Genomic DNA, 22,399 nt, shown 5'->3' on the forward strand with positions numbered 1-22,399 from the left:
CCTATTCTCAGTTTTACAAATTGAGAGACTGATAAAAAAAAAAACTGAAATATCTGAAATGCATTTGGGGTGTATGGTAACAAAGACTCACTGTTTTGAACCGGAGAAAAACAAAATGAAACAAATTTCTGTAATTACATAAAGCAATTTAACTTGTGTTTAAACTTTCACTTACACCTCAGATATACCGTTTTTACTCTCATTGTGATTAAAATGGTTCATGTGCATATACTTTTACTGATTACAGCCTAATATACAAGGAATGCTTGTGACTCATCCCAAAGAGTGCGCTATGCTGTCTGTGTTTGAAAAACATCAACAATGTACTAAAAACAAGGGCTGTCAGTAACAGATCTCAACACATGTATTTATAGTGTTGTTTTGCACCAGGATGAGTCAGTGACTACTGGCCAATGTTTAAAAAAAAAAAAAATGTGTGGGGGTGTGACAGCTGAAAATCAGCTATCACACCCCACACATCATTCTTGCCATTCCCACGTTCTCTTATGCACCTTTTATCTTGCATTTAGCAGAAAACCAGTTACTGTTTGCACATAAAGACGGAGGTGAGCATCAAGACACATCAAAAGGCAGAACAGGAAACATAGTGTGAGAATTAAAACCACAAAGAGACACAGCAGATTCCAAATTGCTTTAGAAGATATATAGATATATTTTTTCAGATTTGAATATTAATGTCAAAAATACATACTATGATATACAGTTTGCACTACATCATCTTAGCATGGCAGACGTCACAAGTAATAACTGAAATATTTAAATATTAAATAAACCGATGGTAAGTAAACTGAAAGTGAATGTGTAAACACTAAACTAAGGTTATTCTTTCTATTGCAACACTTCCAATAAAGTGGTTTTGTAACAGTACAAAAGTATTAGAATATTTCTATTTTCTGTTTCATTTCCAGTTACATTGAGAAAAAAAAATCCACAGTGCACTTCTGATGTTCTGCTGTGATGCTTTCACGTAAGTCTATCTTGATTGCTCGTTCGACTGTTTTTTTTTGTTGTTGCTGTTTTGTTTTTTTTCTTTCAGTGGTCCATGGTATATGTTGCATCGCAGTTTGCCATAGGGTTCTTCATCTATATGCACAACCTCTGCTCCGAGCTCAGGAATCACAGAGAGAAAACTGAGTACACGTTCAGCTGGGTCAATCTAATCTTGAAAAATTTAAAATCGGAATCGTTTATTATTAAAAGGCCATCACATTCAATTAGAAACAAATTATTTCTTATTTCACACTCAATAGGTCCAATTAACATTTCGATTTAACGCCTCGACTCTTTTCAAATAAATTTTTTGTCTAACTTTATGTGTGTCTACTCTCCTGCAAGACGCTGGAGGGGATACACACAATAGAAGGTAAGCATGTTACCCATGAAATCTGTTAAACACATATTGACCAGGAGTACAACATTAGAAATACATCCTAAAACCGAAACTTTTGACTCAGCCACTCTGCTCCAAAGCTGTAAGCTTAACAGAGAACAAGCTTTTATTTCTGATGAGTCTCCTAGGATCTCAGCTTGCTGCCCCCTTTGCCAGTTTTGGATGACAGGGGATGAAACATAAGTTTGTGGAGACAGACCATGAGAGGCTTTTGACTCTGGTCCTTAAACCTCGTCTCTTTTCAAATGGACTAACGGTCTGAGTCTGTCGCTGGCATCAAGTTGTGACTAATGTTTCAGTAGTGGCCTGCCGGGTGGAGGAGGGAGGGCTTCAGGCCTCAGCAGCGGGAAGAGTACGGCGGGTCAACAGGGGACTCTGTGAAGGACTGGAGCTCGTAGGCAGCACCGCTGTCCACCTCCATGGACTTCCTGGAAAACAGCAGACGGATGTCCCTATGGAGGTAGATCTTCCCAGACTTAGAGCTCTGGAACCTGGTAGAGGTTGGGAGAGGGAGAAAAGCATGAAATGACAGGCCAAAAGCATGAAAATGGGAGTATAAACATGGGTGCTGCTGGATATGCTCCACTTTGAGTGTTCAGACAAAAATAACAGCCATCTCACCTCAGGTGAATGAGGTAGCGCAAGGTTCGTCCCTGGCCCAGGGCGAGGGGTTTCCTGCTGGTCTGATTGTTTGTGTCACGACGGACGGGAACAGAGAAGGTCCTCTGGCGTAAGAAGGTCTGGTGTCCAGCTGGCATGGCTCGTAGGTCGTACATCACAACAAACATCTTTACCACTGTCTTGTTAGGGTTGAATAAGGTCTGAGGGGTTTAACCGGAGAGCATGGCAGGGTTAAAACCATTTTAAAGTCAGGCTTTGTAATAAGTTTTAACACTGTCTTTCATTTAACTATAGCAAATATTTTTTTACACTTTACATGCTGTGATCAAGATACATAATATGACTATTCCTCTATACCTACAATCCCAACAATGTAATCCGAGTATTAAGGAGATAAGAGCTTTCTGCACTATAAATGAAACAAAACAGCCTTGAACAGGTCCCTGTATGTTTAATGATGCAGTTTCCTCTACATCCACAAGGAGTCTCCATTCACTTTTGTTACTTCCTGTAATCTGCTCTTTGTTCTCAGCCACGCTGTGATGTAGCTATATTTTGAAAACATGTCTACTGTCAACTGTGAAAGAAAATCCTCACCACTTGAATGGTTCCTGATGGAGGTACACGATAGCCCCTTTTTCCCAGGGACTCCAGGTTTATCACACCCTGCCAGAAAACACATGGCAATCAAAAACAGGCAAACAGAAGTAACACACATGAGCTAATATGGTTTTATCTCTAGGCTTAGGGGGCTTTATTATTACTTTATAGAAAAAGAAATTTTACCATATATGGTGAGGGAGCGTTGTCATCAGAGACACTATAGAATGACACATCTGCAGGTAAGGTAAGGTGACTGGGGCAGAAGGATCCGCTGGCGCCGACCTCTGCTGTGAAACCCTCCACTGTCCCTAAAGGCTCCAGGCGGTAGTTCAGCACACACTCCTAATGGGACATAAGTTCAGCTTTAAAAATGTCACTCTTACTTTTCTACAGGTTGACACAGTTTTGGTTTTCACTTGAAAGTTTTAAAATCAGGACTTGTTAGACCATGTTTCACAGCTATGTTTTCATTTTTCTTTAAAAAAAAAAAAGTACAACCTGCAGTATGGTGGTTGCTCGAGGTTAAATCCCTTTGAGAATGTGACAGTTTAGGGATCCAAAAAGGAGAATCGGACTTGAGCTAATGTCAAAAACGATAGCTGAAGAGAACAGATGATTCTGTGTTTGTGTGCTATACCTCAAAGTTTCCCAGCAGACTGGCAGGTGGAGCACTAGCACTGAACAGCTGCTGTGACTCATCAGTGTACCCCTCTCTCTTTAGACACACCCTGTAGTAAAAAAACACATGCTGGATCAACACGTTTTTAAATGCGTTATGTAAATTAGGGCTGCTCAATTAATCGAATTTTAATCACGATTACGATCTGGGCTTTCAACGATCATTAAAAATGACTGAGCCGATTATTAGCCCCTCCCTCATTTATCCGCGACACCTTAAAGGCCGGTCCGTGAAAATATTGTCGGGCATAAACCGGTCCGTGGCGCAAAAAAGGTTGGAGACCGCTAATTAAGAGGACCCGAGGGAAGCTCGGAAAGCTAAGCAGAAGTTATTTGGAGAGGAGACTGACTGCTGTTGGTTGAAAAGAGAGTTTAAAAAAAAAAAAAACTTCAGTGGTGTTGCACACTATTTTATATTATTTTTTTAAAGTTATTGTTAACCCTTTAAAGCCGGTCAGAGCAGCACGCTCCGTTTTGCGTAACTATTTTTAAATCCCTGTAGAACCTGAACCGTGTAAGCTAGCGCAATAATTTGTTTTGCATATGAAACCGGAGGAGTTGTACTTACATCTGATGCCATCAGCTTTGCAAAAATTGCATAAAAAGCGCTTGCAGGAACAAAAACATAATATTCCAGAAACACGCTTTTCCGTTCCTATCAGCTGTTCGTAACACTTCCCACAGTGAAATGATGCACATGCTGTTTTCTTTGCAAATTTGCATCATAGGATTGTTTTTTGTTTTTCCTGCAGTATATAAAAATTGCTGTATCTCCAAAATAAAACTATGAAGACACTCAAAATAAATTTCCTGTGGTGGGAAACTATTTTTTGCAACTTTATTGTATTTAAAGTTTCGAGGGATAAACCTCTTAAATTTCTCCAAGTAGAAATATATGTAAACAAAACAAAAGCGATTTTCAATTTTTTTTGTAGTTTATTGCACTTTTTTGCAATTTATGTAATTACTATGGACTTAATGCATACATATTATTAAAATATGGGCTGTAACAGTTGTATTGATGTATAGCAACTTGAAATGCTCCCACAAATGGCACTACAGCATGTAAAAAAAAAAAAATAAGCTCTGGTGGACTTGGTTCTATAGTAGGTCTTAAAGGGTTAAATAAATATCGTCAAATAATCGTGATCTCAATTTCAGTGAAAATAATCGTGATTATCATTTTTGCCATAATCGAGCAGCCCTAATGTAAATGCCTAAAGGTATTTACATGGCACACATTTCTAGTGTGCCTTAATAGATATGCGTCTCAGGTGAGCTAAAATGATCTCAAACCGGCTTCCATCTGTGTATAAACACGAGTGGCAACTTGAAATGTTGGTTACTCTGAAATCCTAATTCATTTGAAGTGCAAATAAAGTGTTCAGGCCCACAGGTCACAACATAGAAACTTTACATATGACTCTTTCAATCAACCATATGTTTTTGGCGAAATATAAACAAATAATATCATATAGTGCCTTTTACCAACCAGAGCAAAACGGCTCTTTTAAACAGCTAAAATGACCTTTCACCCCCGAATACCAAACTCTTCAAACATCTGCTGTACAAAAAAGCAGCACTGAGCTTCCACCCACATTTGCTGTGTGTAGGCAGAGCCATGAATCTCTGTGTATATAAAGCCAGTTCAGTGCTGTCTGCCATTTTGAGCTGCGTGTGTGCATTTCTAGATGCAGTCACAGTACAGCAGAGCTTCAGCAGGTGGCACTGTGAGAGGAAAAGTCAGCAGAACGGGGCTGACCCAGCTTTAGCCCTCTGTGAAGCTGCTATGGTCTCATCTTTTCTCACACAGCCTGATTTATGCAACTGTTTATCTGAGGCTTTTGTATCCAAGGGTTCGGGTGTGATTAGGATCTGAATTTTCTGTACTTTACAATATAAGCTGTATAATAAACAAAATACCTCCATCTTCAAGTTTTTCTCGATATTTGTTACATATAATAAAAGCTGTGAGCCTGGAAAGTGAGCGAAACATGTAGGTTTTAAAAATCATGATGAAAAGTATGAGTAACTAGATCCAGATGGTACTGTAATCATCAGATAATGTGGGAGGTAACTGTAAGACAAAAGACTGCATTGTAACTAGTCAAAGCGCCCAAAACTTAGTTTCTTGTACAAAATGAGTTGGAAACTAGTAACTATAGTAACACAGATCCCAGGTGAGAAAATGTATACCTTTTCCCAGAGGCCCAAGGCAAACCCTTACAGCCAGCCACAGAGGTGTCCAGGTCAAAGTATCCTGTTTGACTTTTCCTCTGAGGAACCTGTAGCAGACACACAGGACACCATCAACACATATTTTTATTTATTTATATTTTTTATAGAGAGAGTGTCATGACCTGCATGTGTCAGCTTGCTGCTGGTGAGACTTAAGTGTGTGTGTGTGTGTGTTTACAGTATGTGTAAAAGTGATCAGAAGAAACTGTGATGATGAAACTTGTGACTGGTGAGATGCTGATGAGTCATTTAGCTTACGTATCGCCACGTGTGCACATCAACGCTGAAAAACTACTCAGTAGCCCAGCAGCCCAAAAAAAAAGCTATCCTAATCATCAACATTTAAAGTACTGTAGTATATTCATTGGTGAAGCACTGTGAGTAATGCTTCAACAAGAGGTGGTGAGCATGGTGTTATGACAAAGACTTGCATGGACTCTGACAGTGACTATTAAAGCATAGCTAAAACATTCGGTAAGCCTGCATCTGACTCAAGTGTCTTTTCCGCAGATGTTCAATTTTGAAGCTGAGAACTGTTTCAGTTAGAAGACATGAAGCTACTGTACATGAATGTGTGTGTGCTTGTGTGTTACTTACAGGGCTGGAGAGCAGAGGCAGGCCAGTGCAGGGGTGGAAGGCCTTGGTTGCTGTAGCGTCTAATGAGTGGCGATTCTGTTTCTTCCAGCTGTTGCAGGGACGCAGAGGGGAGGGACTCTGAGTACGCTGGGAGTATAGAGAGAATACATTAAAACAGCTTGCAAGTGGACAAGTGAACTTACATCATCTTCCTACCCCAGCAACTTAGAATAAAGCATGTTACTCTGTTACCTTTTTTTTGTCTTACATATAAAACTGTGATTAGCACAGGTGTGATACATTATTGATGACTAAAAAGGGTATCACACATACTGGACAATGCTCATTAGAGAAAGAATTGTCTTACGAGAACAGTAGAAGGTGGAGTCATATCTAGACTTGATGTGCTGGAGCATCCAGAATCTGAGGGTGCCTGGTTCTCATCCTGGAGGGTCGGGGCCTGGGCAGGTTTGCAGTTTTGCATCTGCATTTGCATCTGGGATTGAGCTTGAGGCTTGCTGTGGTCGTGGCTTCTGTTACAGTTCATGTTTGGGCTGGCGTAGTCGCAAGTCCAGTTCGAAATCTGGGCTTGCCAGGAGCGGTTTTCAATGAGGGGGGAGGCAGGGGGGGATTCATGGCTGCTGGGTGTCCTGACTCTGAGCTTTTCCTTTGGAGGAGTTCGTAAACGCTGACCAGCCTGTGCATGGGACTGGCCTCTGAATGAGGGTTCTTCAAGTGTAGACTGAGCACCATTTTGGGCCCGGGGAGAATGGCATTCGGAACCCCGATCAACTCGGGGCTTGTCTGTGCAAACAGGCGTGTGTGTGGCAGCGGTGTGCGTGCTGCCTCTGTGAGGTTCGTGGCTAGGTATGTGGCCGTTGGTGTAGCCGTTGGTGGCAGTGTGTGGGGCATGTGGGATGTGTGTGGTGTGCGAGTATGTGCGGACTGTGTGTGTCACTGTTGTTGTGTGAGTATGGTGCAGAGGGCTGCCGCTTCTGCTGTGCCGGGGGGACAGAGAGGGGACAGACAGTCTCTCCTGGATGAGCCTAGTAATGTCTTGAACTGCTTGGGCAATCAGAGAGCTGTCTGTATCCCTCTCCCTGTCTTTCTCCTTCTCTCTGTCTGACTCCTTCTCCCCGTTCCTCTCCTCTTCTCTGTCTCTTGTCTCAGTCATTTTTAGCCTCCTGCAGGCTGCAGGTTTAGGGGAGGAGCTTTCCCATTTCCCGAAAGAAGTGTCAGTCACAGGTGTGTTAAACGGGGTGGGCCACACATGTCCCACAGACTCATAGGGCGGTACCTCAAGCTCTTTGGTCTTACTGGCAGTTATATCATCATGGTTACTGCCCCACATGGCTTTGGGAGGGTTGTCAGAAGCAAAAAGGCCGGGAGGGAGTGGGGGTGCTGTGGGGTCACAAAAGTTGAGCCTCTGTGCAATACGGGCAATAACTTCCTGTCTCTCCTGCAGCAGGGAACCAATCAGTGGGTTTGTCTCAGGTGCAGCAGGCCTCGGGGAGGGGCAGCGGGGTGGCTCGGCCATGGAAAAATTCTTAAAAGCTCTCAGAGGCTCGGGGAGTGCACTCTTTGACCTCTCGTTGTTGTTGCTGGTACAAGAACCATAGTCTTCTACCTGTGTGGGTTCAGATGAACCATTGAGAGCTGAGTACAGCCACTTCCCTGCTTTACTTGTAGGAAGTGGGGAGGGGGAGTGGGAGCGGGATGGCGTGGGGGAGTGAGAGGGCCTGTGGAAGAGTGGGGAGCCCTGACGTTGGGGGGCGTTGCCCTGTGGGAGCTCTCCGTTCTGATACGAGTGATTTTCACCAGGCTCTTGGCTCTTCTTGCTGTATGGATGTGGCACAGATGTGTGAGGAAGGCTGTTAATGGGGATGTTGTTGATGGGGAGATTGGGAATGGGTAAACCATTGAGGAGAAGGCTGGACATTGAGTTGGAGCTCTTGCTGTACGTATTAGAGTTGTTGAGGAGGTTGTCCTTACTGGGGTCCTGGTTCTTTTTGAGGGTGGGCAGGCCACCATGGCTGTTAAGGTTTGGGTTGAGGCTGGGAGTCTTACTGTAAAGCGGAGGAAGGCCGGTATGGATGCTGCAGGCTAGGGTGGGATAGGTGGGCTGTCTGGGGAGCGACTGGACACGGACCTGCAGTGCAACACTCTGGGAAACATTGGGGACTGGGAATATGTGCTCTGAAGGTGGTTGGGAAAACTGCCACACCAACTCTTCATCAGCAGCACTGATCCTATTGGATGGAAAAATCCTGATTCAATAAACAGGGTCCCGTTAACTGTTAAGTTTAAAAGAACGTTCTGGGCTGTAATAACATTTTAGCTATGCACACAAACCTTACACATGTGTATATAAATGTGCAACTAACATAACTTTCGCTTTAGTGTGGAACTAGCACTAGTGTGGAAGCTTGACTGAACAGTCTTCAGCTCATCACTGTTAAAGTCTTCAGTGAGTGTTACATCTGACCTGTACAGGATGTTTCTGGGGACGATGCCATGTGAGGCGCTGAGCCAGGCGCTGAGCTGGGAGAAGAAGACGTAAGAACGAACAGCCAACAGCAGGGTCTTCTCTTCAATGAAACGGTCGCCGCTTCTAGAAAAAAAGAGAAAAAAAAATGGTGGAAGTGTGCCAGTATGTCAGGTTAATGAGAAAACGATGTGTATTTTTTTAATCTTTCACAGTGTTCCTTGTTCCTACACATGTGAGAAGGAAAGTAGGCCAATATGTCAGACTAATTAACTCCCTGAGTACCGCACCAATTATATATATTTTTTATTATTAATTTTTTGGATTTTTGACCATTGTTTTATTTTCTAGTTCTTTTAAAGCTTTTAACTGTGCTTTGTTTTTCTGTCCTTTTGGGTTTTTTTTGTTTTTTAACTAACGATTTTTCAAATTTTTGTTGTTGTTGGTGAAGGTTTTCCTTGTCCCCCAAATATAAAATAAAATGCCGTTTTTATGCAGCAGTTTTGTAAAACACATGATGTCATACTAAGAGGACTGTTATGCCCCATGTTTGGTCCATGTGCAACAAGTCTGCTGGTAAACAAGCACATGTTAATTATACTTAGAGACCCAACATACCATGTACATCCTTTCAAGTTTAGCAGCTGCAGTGACCCTTACAGACGTGTTATAAGTTTCTGCTGTTGTCCATTTGGCTCAGAGTGATGTCAGTTTTATCATCAGACTGTGAGCGTGAGGCTCTGTCCAGTCAAGTTAAAAAACGTTTGTAGCAAGATTATTGATATCATTTCCCTATCATTAAGGCATGAATAGCTCTGACAGTAATAACAATTTTGTATTCCATAAATCAAGTGCTTTTTCAGCTAGTCTCAACAAGATCAAACAGGGCTGAGAGCCAGTAAACAAGTTATGTTTGTGTTGTTTTTCTTCTTTGAAAAATCTGACTATTCTAGTAGCCTGAGCAAATAGTGTCTTGAACACTGTCAAATCTATTTTTTTTTTTTTTTAGAAAAACCTGCCTGCACAACAACTTCTTTGTGCTTAAGATGATTCTTCATCAGCAAAACCGAACATTAAAGTAAGCAGAGAGATAATGCTTCTTGTATAGTAAAAGAGGACAGTGTACGTTACGAAAAATAACAAAATAGACATTTACTTGCATTCCCCATCTTTAAAATGGTGTGTGTGTGTGTGTGTGTGTGTGTGTGTGTGTGTGTGTGTGTGTGTGTGTGTGTGTGTGTGTGTGTGTGTGTGTCATACTGTCTAGGAACAGCCTGCAAGGTCCATCTCTCCAACAGCAGAGCATCTTGTTTGATGACCGGGTCACTGATGAGATCACTTGGGGGGCACTCATCGCCATAGCAACAGTCTGGAAGGAGCATGACCTCGATCATAATGGGTATGTTGTTCCTCCAAAGTAGGATCACCTCAGAACGGGTACGCCTCGCCTGCCGACACTAGGCACACACACACACACACACACACACACACACACATCCGTGGACAAAGGTGAGCGGTTAGTGTTCATTAGTGAATGTCAACACCAAAGTTAGGGGCACAGCAGGTAGAGAGTAAATATTGCTATTAACCTCTGAGTTAAAAAAAAAGAAGAAGATATTTTTATCCTGCACGGCAGTCCAGTGACAGAGGGATATACTGTAGACTCAATTTATTAGCTAACAGCCTAACACAGCGGTTCGTTACAAAGTTACAACTCTGTTGCCAAAGTAGAAATAAAAATTTATTACAGAGCTTCATTATCTTTACTAATGCATCAGTACAGTGTGTATACCATCAAATCAGAGCAGCTTAGGTACCACTCACTGAAACATCCTGTTAACATGTTACACTTCATTCTGAATATGTAATTTTTTATGATAGCAGTTTTCTTTTGCTTTTATTGCACGAGGGCTGTTACCTAGTCTTACGTAATACGTTACTTTTCAACTGTCAGGAGTTAACAACATACAACAATAACTGAATGTGTTTAAATATTATTGTTTTGGTTTTTATAAATGCAAAAATAAAAGAATAAATTCAGCTGACAGTTAATTCTTAACAGGTCACCTGTTATGCTTTGAAATTATGTGTATATCTTTTTATTGTTGGTGTTTTTGAATGAAGTCAGCATACCGCATTCTTTACATTATTGGGTGCTCCTCTGTCATTGAGCTTAAACCCACAACACTGCAAAAAACATTATTATTTATTTATGTTTTAAACACAACTTTTGAGACAGCAGACTCAGTTCCCGCACATCTCCACTTTCCAATTTATCTTTGTTTGTTTGTCTGTCTTGGGTTATTATGTTGAGATGTTAAAACTATAAGATTAATGCGCAACTAATGGATACGACAATCTATACCTGAAGCGCTCAAAACGTCAGCTGTGGATTGGTATGACAAAATTTAAAAGGAATTCAGGGCAGTACACCAGATAAACTGGATGAACTGGTATACCGCCCAGCCTCAGGAAAGTCAACTTTTAGTTTACATAACAAAGACTGCATGAGTAACTGTGTACATTGACATTGCTTAAAGCAAGGAAAAATTCTGTGCCTGAAGGGGGACTGGAAGGTCATCCCACAGAAGGTTATCAGCGTTTTGTGCCTTTTACACCTCAATTCCTGATAAAATGTTTACTAAAGTGATGGATGGTGCAGGTTGTTAAAATTGAGGTGGATCTATCATTTGGCTACACGTAACATGGAGATTGGCTCTGTATCGACCTGTTAACCATTTCAGAAAGACAAGAACGCAATATAATTGTATTAAATGTGATCCCCCTTATGTTTACATGTAAGGTTGATCCAAACTGCAGATAAATGCATGAAGTCACACTCTACTCACTCAGAAACATTAAATTAAATTATAATGTATATTTTTTAGACCTTAAAAAATAAATAAATAAATAAATGTATAATATGTATATATATATATATATATGTATATATATATATATATATATATATATATATATATATATATATATATATATATATATATATATATATATATATACTTATATACTTTTAACACAGATTTTCTAACTGGAATTTTATATTGTAGGTCAAGCTTTTTAACCAGTTGTTTAAAGCAACGCTCTTCGACCGTGTAACCACAGCACTAATTTCCATCCACCCTTTGCATTTCCGGTCAGATGGACTCTAACTGCCGTGTACTGCAGCTCTCAGTAGAGTCACTTGTTTACATTTGGGTAGCATATCACCAGTTGTACTTAATGGTTTGTTGTTTCCACGCTTAGTGGGAACAGTTTTCTTGTACATTTTGCAAAGCATTGCGGTTGGTTGAAGTAGTTCTCTTTTTAGGTACTAAATCATCATCTGAGGGTGACGCACAGCTCTCAGACATGCCCGGGCTTGTTTGATAATTGTGTCCATAGCATGACTATAGTAATAATATCTCCACATGGAATTTTTAATCATGTAAAAATCTGTAGCGCTATCAGTGCAGGTGATATGACATCAAACAGCCCTCGAGGCCACGTAACTACCACTAACTGCTGACCCACAGCGAACCAAATTAGGCCTATTTTACGAATACAAAACATAGGGCTCCTTTCAATATGTACATGCAGCCATATTCTTAATGTGGAACAGTTTAAAAAACACAAGCCTTTAAATGTAGGGTACAGTACCAGATAACTTTATGCCTTGCCTGGATGTATGAAATAAATCTTACCTGGGGTAGTTTGTCGCTGCATTCATGCTTGTGAAGAGGAGGCATGGCTGACTGGGCTGGCGGACAATGTAGCCCCTCAGTCCTGCCTTTCACAGAATACTCTGGTGTCCTTCCCTCTGTGATGAGTAAGGTCAGGAACACCAGGAACTCCTCCGCATCGTACTCAAAAAACTCCTCTGTTGCATCTGGACAAGACAAAGAAACAAAGGGTCAGCAGTAGCTATATGACCAGTGCACATTCAAACAAACAAATAATAATAATTTAAAAAAAAGGGGGGGGGGGGGGGGGGGGAATCAGCTGGAAAAAAGTATCAATTAAAAAAAACAAAAACAAAATGTAATGTACCCACGGCAGAAAGCCACCTGTTCTGCCTGTTCAGTGTTGCATGCTTGAAAATGGCCATTTAACTTGGGCTGAAAAGACTTGCTTAGAGAAGGGGTGTGGGGATATGCAGTGAATGACACAAGTTTTCCAGTTTGGCCACTTCAAAGGAATATATTTAGATCATCCATGTCAGCTGAGTTGTTGGGTGAAGCCACACTGATTGTTTCTTCTCTATGTGGCGTGCACATAAACATCAGCCGCACTGACGATGACATCATTAATATTCATTAGAAAAACATTAGCAAACAAAAGATCAACCAGTTACACGAGGAAATCACTCAAGAGAAATCATAAGAGTGCATGCTCCACCAGTTTGGCCAGGGGCTGTGGGTGGGGCTGGCACGAGAGAGCAGGACCTTTAACGGCGCTATTCCCCTCTGACTAACAGCTATACAAGAGCACAAAGGAGAACTAGATGTCACAGTAAAATTACAGCTTATGCTAAGTATTTGATTTCATTAAATGTATTTGATTCTCAACTACAAAAAGGTGCAGCTGGGTCAGTAAGATGATAGTCAACTAGCTCGCGTGTCTCCTGCCACAACAAAATTAAACAAATCCTGCTGTTTGTGTTATAAATGAGCTTAGACCTTAAGGAGGGTATTTTTAGCAAACAGCTGAAGAGCCTGTCTTAGTTCTCCATCTCCTGCTCTTCTCCAGAGAAAACTCCCAGAATCCCGCAGGAGGTCAGCTGATGCACAGCAGCACAAAGAATCATAGCTTTCTTTCTTCTGACTCACAGGAGTTGCCTGTACATATAACCTCTGCAGGTCTAAATAAGTGAGCCAGCAGCAAACCAAACTCAAGTCAAATTTAGGTGAAAACACTGCTCTCACTCTCTCTCTCTTCTTTGAAACTATGACTGTGCTGGTCCTCACAAGAACACAAGTACAGAAGCACATAAACACACCCTGTCCTCCTCCCACCACAGCGGGGCTGGGTAGAATAGAGTCCCTCTCAGCTGGCTATGCAGAAGTGTGAGCTATGAGCTGCTGCTGTATATATGTGTGAGTGCATGCATATCATAGCCAGCCAGTCGCACACATTCCACTCAGGGAACTCCTCCTACATGCCTTTGAGCTGGTGCTGCACGTGGAGAGAGACGCAGTCCAATACAAAACATGAGGAGGGAGGGAGGGGGTCTGTTAGCCAGCTGTAGGCTGAATAAAAGCAGGGTAAAGGAGATGGAGAGGGAGGCTATATTCACAGACAATCTCCTTTTCTTTATGGGCTGAATCAGAACTGTGTGAACAAAGGGAGTAGGAGACCAACAGTGAGCTAGAACAAGAGAGAAGAGACAGGAGCAATGGGGTAATGTATGACAAAGGTCAGCATTCAAGGACACCGTCTCTCGTATTTACATGAGGGCTGGTTGCACACACTGGGTATGGTGGGTTCTGGCTTGCTGATTTCCAACCAAGGTTTGATGTTCCCAGTTGGTCAAAGAGGCTCCTGGTACTACTGGGATCTGGGCTAAAGGTGACACTCGGGAACAAAATGAAGCATGGGCTGATGAATTGGCGTGGGGGGGGGGGGGCAGCGCTTAAGTGAGCAGAGGGAAAAAACAGCCTCTGAGAAATGGTTTGCTAACCCCCAAAAGCAGACACACACACACACACACAGCTCCCAATTCATATGTGCACAGTGGGTGTCAGATTACTTCGCTCTAGGGAAAGCTAGACTCGGGAACGCATACACCCCTAAAGCACATATTGCAAAAACACACATGAACGCTAACAAACAAGGACAACATGACACACAACATGCACACAAAGGACCAGTGGTGGAGGCTCTGGTTAAGGGGCCCAGGCTCTGTATGTGTAGATGAGAGCTGTCATTCATTAAAGGACTGCGCCTGAATAGAGCATTCCTATGAAGCCTACACACACACACACACACACACACACACACACACACACACACACACACACACACAAACACAAAGAGACACAACTTGAATCAAAGTTAGGAGATAATCAAGATACAGAATAAGACAAAAGAGGCTAAGGCGAAGAAAACCTTTGGACAGATGAAGTGTTCAGAAAGAATCCCATTTGTGTCCGATTTCTGCTACTTGAAATGATTAAAAGCAGAACAAAAGTCAGAGTAAGGCATTTTTCTCATCTTGCTGGTACAGAGACTGATCCTTCTACATGGGAAAAACTCTCACCCAGAAAGCTCAACTCAATGACTGATGGAAGTAATGCAGTATCTTAAGAAAAATAATTATTTTCAACCCTCTCCTGTTTCTGGAGAAACAGGTTGGTATATTTTCCCTTCTCACATGTAGCATGTGGCAGGAAAAAGCCCTGCTCTCTGCACCGTGAATGTTTTAAAGGCATTCACACTACAGAAAATACACTGTGTGTTTTAAGGGGCCAGCATCATTGGGCGGTGACCTGAGACCAAGTTTTCCAGACTTAAGTCTACATGTTGTAGCTGTGTACTGTCAACAATGGGCAGTGTCAAGATTATGTGAAACAGCAGGTCTGTAGTCTACTTCTGCTTGTGATGCGCTGTTGTTGGTCCTTTAGCTTAGCCCCTGCTGTGGAGAAGACCAAATTAGATCTTCATAGACAAATAATGTATTTGAAGTGAAAACAAGTGTAAAAAAACAAAACAAAAACAAAACAAAACCCCCAAACAATGAAAACTGTACAGTGCAGCCTATTTCAGTGCTTTTCACATCTACCTTCTTCGTGTTTAATGGTTTCATAACTCCTTCCTTTTCTTGGAAAACTTGGCTGTCTTTCCCTTTACTTATCAAACCAACTTTTTAAACTATCAGAAATGCCAGACTATGTGCTGGCTTTTTGCACTACAGCACACAAGCATGTCTGTGTAGGTTGTATACTCGAAATCCTACGCAAAAGACATAAATGATGCACAATAAATTTTGCTTACAGCGAGGGAGCTGTCTGAGTAGTGTGTGGAAGAGGCTGTGCACATAATACACAAGAGTTGGCAGGTTAAAGACTGGGCAGTGTCTGATCATTGCATTAATCCAAATTCCATTTATAAAATCTGAATAATTAGTTTGACTGAATAGTATTATTGTTGTGGACAACGAAGGCAGCAGAGCTTCAACATCTAGTTGACTAGCTCTCACACGCACATGTGACCTTTAGAAACCTGAAAACTTCAGGGCTTTTTTTTTCATATATCGTTTTAAGCTAATAAATATATATTAAAATTATTTCCTAAAGCTAGAGGCATGTAACAATGTTTTAAATCATACCTACAAATAGTTAATGTCACTTTAAAATTCATGTAACAGTTGTTTACTTGTCATTAAGCCTACAAGTTCAACGTTCAATCCTGCCTTTTCCTTCCCCTCATCTTCCGTTTACCCACTGGACCATGACTGATTAATTCCTGCCTCTCCATCTTTTCAAACGGTCAGTTTTGTCTCTCATTAGCTGATATGTTTGTATGCATACACTTTAAATTAATGTTTGTCTGAGATACATTATTCCTTTCTTCCTTCAATTTGTTTTTGGGTCATCTATGTGTGTAAATTATGTTCTTCAGTTTACATTAGACCTCTTAAATTGTTTGAAAGAAGTACCATAAGCAACTACTAACAGTGCTTGAGAAATGCAAACAGAAAACAATTGTGTGTTTAGGTCCAGTGACACTTCACTGATAAATGCTGCACTAAGCAAACCCAAACAGTAATACATGTACACATGATGGAAAATGTTATTTTCCTCTTTTCCATGTGCATGTGATCTCTCATCTGTCTCCTGATCATGTGTGATGTGAATTATGTAACAGGTCGGATTAAGATTCGGGCGTCTTATTATTAGACCTATGACCGCCTGCCACCAAGAGCAGCCTGAATCCGCCTACAGATCGCCTGGTTCAGCACACACACACATGCACACAATCACATACACACCTCTCAGCTGTGTCCATCTCCTCGAGCCAAAAGATCAGTATAGAGTCATGTGGGATGGAAAAAGGCCTCCAGGACAAGAGCATAGGGGTCATTCTCGATAGCCAACATTGTCGTCACAGTAAAGTGCCTTAGCAACCTGTTCAGTGTGCCTTTTTTTTGTTGCATGTGTTGCAACAGATTCTTACACTTGTTTCTGTCTTTATAAATTATACAATGTAAATGCATTTAGTCTAGTAGAGCATTTACACTGTGTACCCAGTAGCTTTTTAAAAACACAAACAGATGGCATGAAAGAGGGAGCGAAAGACAGAATGTAAGAGACACACATTTAGATAAGATTAATCCGCGCACCATGGCCACACAATCACTGCATAGTTGTGCCTCTTTCTCTGCTCTCTACACATACAAACATTCAAACACATACACTCACAGCTAATTAGAATGCTGAGTAAGTACCCATATGTCCACCATTCTCATCCTCCTCTGTATGGCCATTACTTTACCCGGTTTGTGCCTCTTCCAGAGTAGCATGGTTAAAAGAGACCTGCGATATATAAACAGTTACAATGGTGGGTTTTTTTTTAAATAAATTAGGTCAGCATATGCTTTTAACAGTCAATTCAAATCATTCAGGCTTTGTTCTGTATGATGTTAATCAGAAGGGCTATCTCTAACATAGTCATCTCAGGTACACAGCTCCACCTTTGAGCACAGAAGCCCCACCCATCCCACTGTTCCAACTATGAGGGGCAGCCAATCAGAAGAAAGATGGGTTAAAAAAAGAAGCAAGCAAAACAGTTCGTTTTAGACAGAGGATTAAATAACTAAGCTAGATTTGTATTATTTTGATTTGTGAAATATGCAAAGCTCTGTTTTCTTTAACTAATAATTATTTTCATTACTGACCAATGAACAATTTTTTCTAGAATCCAGTTTTAATGAAATGCCAGAAAAACAGTTCCCACACCAAAGAGGCATCTTCAAAAATCTGATGCACAGAAGTTTGGTTTACTCTCTCTATTTTGCGTTTGTGTTTAAAAGAAAAAAGAAAAAAAAACCAGCAACAACTAACTAAAATATTCGCTGCATTACCAAAAGTGAGATGGAGGTAACTGGAGACAAAAGCTGGTGCAAGATCAGTCACAGATCAAAGTTACAGTGGGAATTCAACAATGCAGAGTTCACCTACCTAAAGCTGGGGTACTGATTATCAAGGAAAGGATATATCTCACTCAAAAAAGAGGGGGGATAACATACTGCAGGGCAGCAGCCAGAGCTCACAAAGAGAAAGACAGAAGGTCTGTAGAGATACTGAAGGAGACAGATGACTGAAGGGGAAAGCGGAAACCTACACAGTTAGTTCAAAGGGGAGACAGGAAGTCATTTTAACCATGTTTTCAGTTAACTGTCTGTCAAGTGAATTTCATTCAAATGTTTGAACCTTGGAAAAAATTTCTTAAAAATAAAGCAAATTATGTGACATTTATCTCAGCAGAGTTCCTCTCAAAGAATACTCACAGGGACAGAAAAGAATAAATAAAAGACTCTGGAGATGAAGCAGCTCTTATAGATGAGAACAGCACATCAACACATTTCAACATATACCCTATGCACTGTGAGAGTCCAATTTTTACAGTGGGGATTTCCTTAATTTTATTTTAATTAATTAATTAAATTAAGTGAGTGTAACACTTATTTTGCAATATAGGGAAAAAACAAACAAAAAACCAGAAAACCCCCCCAAACATGATTCAACATTTACATAACAACAAAGATCTATCAGTGGGTGTTCCACTTGCCTTTGTATAAAACATCCACGTCTAATATTAGAATAAACTTAGAAGCAAGAGAAAAAGGAACAGTAAACACACACTTGCTTTGTTTAAGAGCACAAGTATGCTGTAAAAATAATAAGTATCTCATAGTAATAATTGATTTTCATCCACACAAGATACTACAGCTCTGACTGCTCTTACAGGCTGAGACAATTTTCTCAAGATGAATATGCAATAAAACTCTGAACAAAGATCTGTACAAGTGGACCCATTTCTGGAGACAAATCAAGGAAACAAAGACACAAGTGGGTATTTGCAACTTACAAAAGTTTAAATGCCCAGTCTTAGTCCTGATGTTTAAAATCTTTTGAGGTTTTAAATTGATAAGTGTAAGACATTTGATTTTTTTGGGTCTGCAGACTTCAGATAACCAGCCAGCCGGGAGGCATTGCATTAAGGCAATTTCCAGGCAGCTTCAGTGCAGCAGCAGTCTGCTGGGCTCACTGAGGTGTGTCAGCTTAACACACAATGATATCTAACTCCTTCTGAATGGAGCCAAACATAGAAGGTTCAGTCTTTCCTATCGCAAAATTTCTTATTATGATCGGGTACAGCAGTGGATGTCCTTGATTCTTGAACAGTTCAAAGTAAAGGGTTTTTGGGTTTTTTTTGGCTGCACTTACACCTCTTAGTCATCACTGCAGGAAATATAAATTAAAAATGTGATGCAGTAATGAGCTCACCTTCAATCATGCATGGACTGGACACAGCAGATAGTGCCAAAAGCTCAAGGGCTGCAATATATACGCAGTTGTATTTTTAAGCCAAAGCTTTTCTCAGAAAAACTAAACTTCTATCATGTACAGTATGCATTACTGAAAGGATTAAAATAAAACAAAACATTGGTTTCGTGTCACATGACTTTTAACTGTGCATCAGTAGAGGAAAAATAAATAAACACAAATCTAACACTCGTTTCTGTTTCACTCATAAAATACGAGTGAGAATCTACTGTGCTGAATGCAGTTTCATTGAAATGAGAGATTAAAAAAAGCAGCATACATCACATCTTCTTTGTCATCTTTGCAAGAGCAATCAACACCAACAACCAAAGGAAGCAGCACCACAACATGTGACATTATGCACTACTGGTGCACAGCATAACCTTCATCTAACAAAGCACCATCATTGCTTCTCAACAAACCCAACAATGCTCAAAAGACATTACAAAATGAAAATTTTCATTATCTGGACACAACTGTCCTCTGGATTTTGAATGGTAAAAAACACCAAGGCTCTCTTTTGAAATCAAGAATTTTGCAGTCCCGATAGAGATATAAAGACACACTCACAGCTGCATTTTTACAAGACAGTTCTTCTATGCTAAATGCCTTTACTGCAGCCCCCAGTGTGATAAATATAGACACAACTTGGTAAGCACTCCTTTTCTGTTTTTTTCTCACTCTTATTTCAAAGTGAAGGTTCCCACAACCAACTATTTGATGACTTTGTAATGGTGTCTGCTATGAAAACCCATATTAGAAACTGCTAAAGTAGAGAGTGCCTGAAGTCATGTGCTATTAAAAGATAAGAATAATCATCAGTATTTCAAAAGTGTGAGAAAAGTTCTAACAGCCACAAGTTACTTGTTAAAATGCTGACATCCATGCAGTTCTCTGTTCCTTTTGATTTCTACATATTATAACTGTTATGCTGAGCTAACTCTGTACAAGTATCACAGTACAGACAACTTTGTGGACTATTTCTACAGGGACTCCCATGAAGTCCACCACAAAGCTATGCTTATGCAAGCAGCCTGATGTCCACTGTGCAACTACCTCAAAAAAAATGAAGGCATGCTTTTCAGCCTTAAAGTATACAAATGCACTGGTGGCAAAGCAGGTGGCAGTTTTGAAATGTCAGCAGCTCTTGCGAATGCATTTCTACCACTATGGGAATTGTTCACAAGGCTGCCCCCCCCCTTTTGTTCCATAATTCTGCAATGTGACTGATTATATTTGGAGACCAGGTGGTTTTTACAAGACCAAATTAATTATATCTATTTCGCTTTACATCTGAAGGATCACGACTATCTGTCCCGAAATCTAATATAAAAAACAAAAAAGAACCAAAACAGACCTTCACTATTCTTCCCAAACAAGAAGTCACAAAGCAAGTGTCTGTTTTTGTAGTCAGCTCCGACTTTTCATTACATGAGTCATGAAGCTCTCATGTTAGAAACGTCAGTGTTGTCTTAGAGTTAGATGATCTCCACAATGTGAACGACCAACTGTCTCCAAGTAAAGGAATAATTCATGTATGAGTTAGAAAATGAGAACAAAGCACTGAACACAACTGTCATGGCATACAGATGTTCCACTTTAAAGCTTTGTAAGAGATTAAGAGGGACCTACTAGTTTATGCCAAAAGAAAACTGACACAAGCTGAACAGGCAACAAATTGCAAAGGGAAATCCGGAGATCCTCTGTGAACGAGGCCTTTCTGTATTCTCAAACTCCCAAGGATTTGGAAAAACTGCCTTAGGTCTTAATATTGTTTGACCAATATGCAATACTTCCAAACTATAATATATATATATATGAACAACAATGTTGTTTCTCCATTTCACAGCAATAACACAAGTTTCTGTGCGTTAAAAATAACTACATTAGAAAAGTATAGTGAATATCACAGCTAGAAATGAGCTGGGTATCAAGATGTAGGTAAAAAGGAGACCTTTCATATAATATAGGCTGTTTGGACCAGGCATTTATTCCACATGGTGATGTCACCCTTGCACTTTTTTTTTTTAAAAGGTTTTCTCCAGTAAACTGTCAGAAAACTCATCAAAAATCCACAGTACCAATGACTGTTTCTATTCCTCTGCATTAAAGACATTATATTGGTGAAGTGTTGCGAAACTATGATATATCCTGTAATGCTGATGCGTGAATTTGGTTATAAAAAAAAAAAATACTTGTGCTGAACAAAAACAGGAGTTTGGGTTTAAAACAGTTTTGGTTGACCCAAATACTTTGACACTTTGTTGCCAGTCAACACAACACAGTCAAAAAGTACTACCACTAAATCCCAACGAGCCCATGAAACAAAATAACCTTTAATTTTAGTTACTGTAGATCAAAAACTTTATCACTTTTTGACTGGGACAGCATATTGGTTTACAGCTTTCATCTAAAATTACCATTACTCACACTGGGACAGTAACACACAACCACAGGACCGGGTTACAAGTTAAAGCCAAAAAACAAAAACAAAAAAAGTCAAACATCTGGATAGAGGGAACAGTCTTGTATAACTTCACAAGCTGGTCCAAAAAACCACCCCCATGCCATGTACCACATATCACGAGCTAACAAGAAGCTTAGAGTATCACCAAAAACTGTAACATCGTGGGAAATTCTAAGGAAACAACACTGTGATGCACATGGTTTCAGACAACTGAATTAACAACATTTATCAGATACAGATGACAAAATTTTTAAAGAGGTTCACCAGTGAAAAATAAGAAGCTGTACTATATCTATTTCTCAACATCTGCCAGTTTTAAAAGTGCTCCCGAACACAGTGCACCCATGTAAGAAATCTAAAAGCTTCAATCTTGCTAAATTTCCTGTAAAAGAAGAACCAGCAATAACCACACAGGCTCTGTAGCAATAAATAACCTCCGCTTTTCTTATTAAAAACAAACAAAAACAACTTCCAACACAAACGGAAGAAAAACAGATATGGTCTTAGTCATTTTCCTCCTGGCTGACTGACCTGGGAATGGAAGAAGACTGTGATCAATGATCATAACTGCTGACCAGGGAAGAAAGGTGGGTGGGACACGTGTTACCAAGGCAACAGGAAAATTGTGTTAAAGATTCCCGTCACGGTGATTGAAGAGTGTCTCTGTGTAGCAATGATCTGCGCCAATATGTGTCTTCGCAAGTGACAGTTAACGCTTCAGCTGTGCTCTGTAAGGGTGCAGTGAGGTGCTCTATGCCACAGCCTTGCTTTGCACA

At 40.5% G+C, this 22,399-nt stretch overlaps 1 protein-coding gene across 2 annotated transcripts in view; it reads right to left on the minus strand.

Annotated features, from left to right (window-relative positions):
• Positions 1–649: 649 nt before the first annotated feature.
• The window catches only part of atosa (atos homolog A), a 34,980-nt gene continuing 13,230 nt past the window's right edge, over positions 650–22,399 (minus strand). For both annotated transcript variants that reach the window (XM_026172610.2, XM_080303456.1), the window contains exons 2-12: positions 12,314–12,498; positions 9,873–10,069; positions 8,613–8,738; positions 6,495–8,376; positions 6,149–6,274; positions 5,510–5,598; positions 3,273–3,363; positions 2,819–2,977; positions 2,630–2,698; positions 2,033–2,232; positions 650–1,902 (exon numbers count right to left, since the gene is read on the minus strand). In XM_026172610.2, coding sequence (XP_026028395.2) covers positions 1,749–1,902; positions 2,033–2,232; positions 2,630–2,698; positions 2,819–2,977; positions 3,273–3,363; positions 5,510–5,598; positions 6,149–6,274; positions 6,495–8,376; positions 8,613–8,738; positions 9,873–10,069; positions 12,314–12,498 — 3,278 coding nt within the window. In that variant the 3' untranslated portion in view covers positions 650–1,748. The remainder of the gene's footprint in view (positions 1,903–2,032; positions 2,233–2,629; positions 2,699–2,818; positions 2,978–3,272; positions 3,364–5,509; positions 5,599–6,148; positions 6,275–6,494; positions 8,377–8,612; positions 8,739–9,872; positions 10,070–12,313; positions 12,499–22,399) is intronic.

This window comes from Astatotilapia calliptera, chromosome 1, assembly GCF_964374335.1.
Source record: "Astatotilapia calliptera chromosome 1, fAstCal68.1, whole genome shotgun sequence".
Taxonomy (NCBI): Eukaryota; Metazoa; Chordata; class Actinopteri; order Cichliformes; family Cichlidae; genus Astatotilapia; species Astatotilapia calliptera.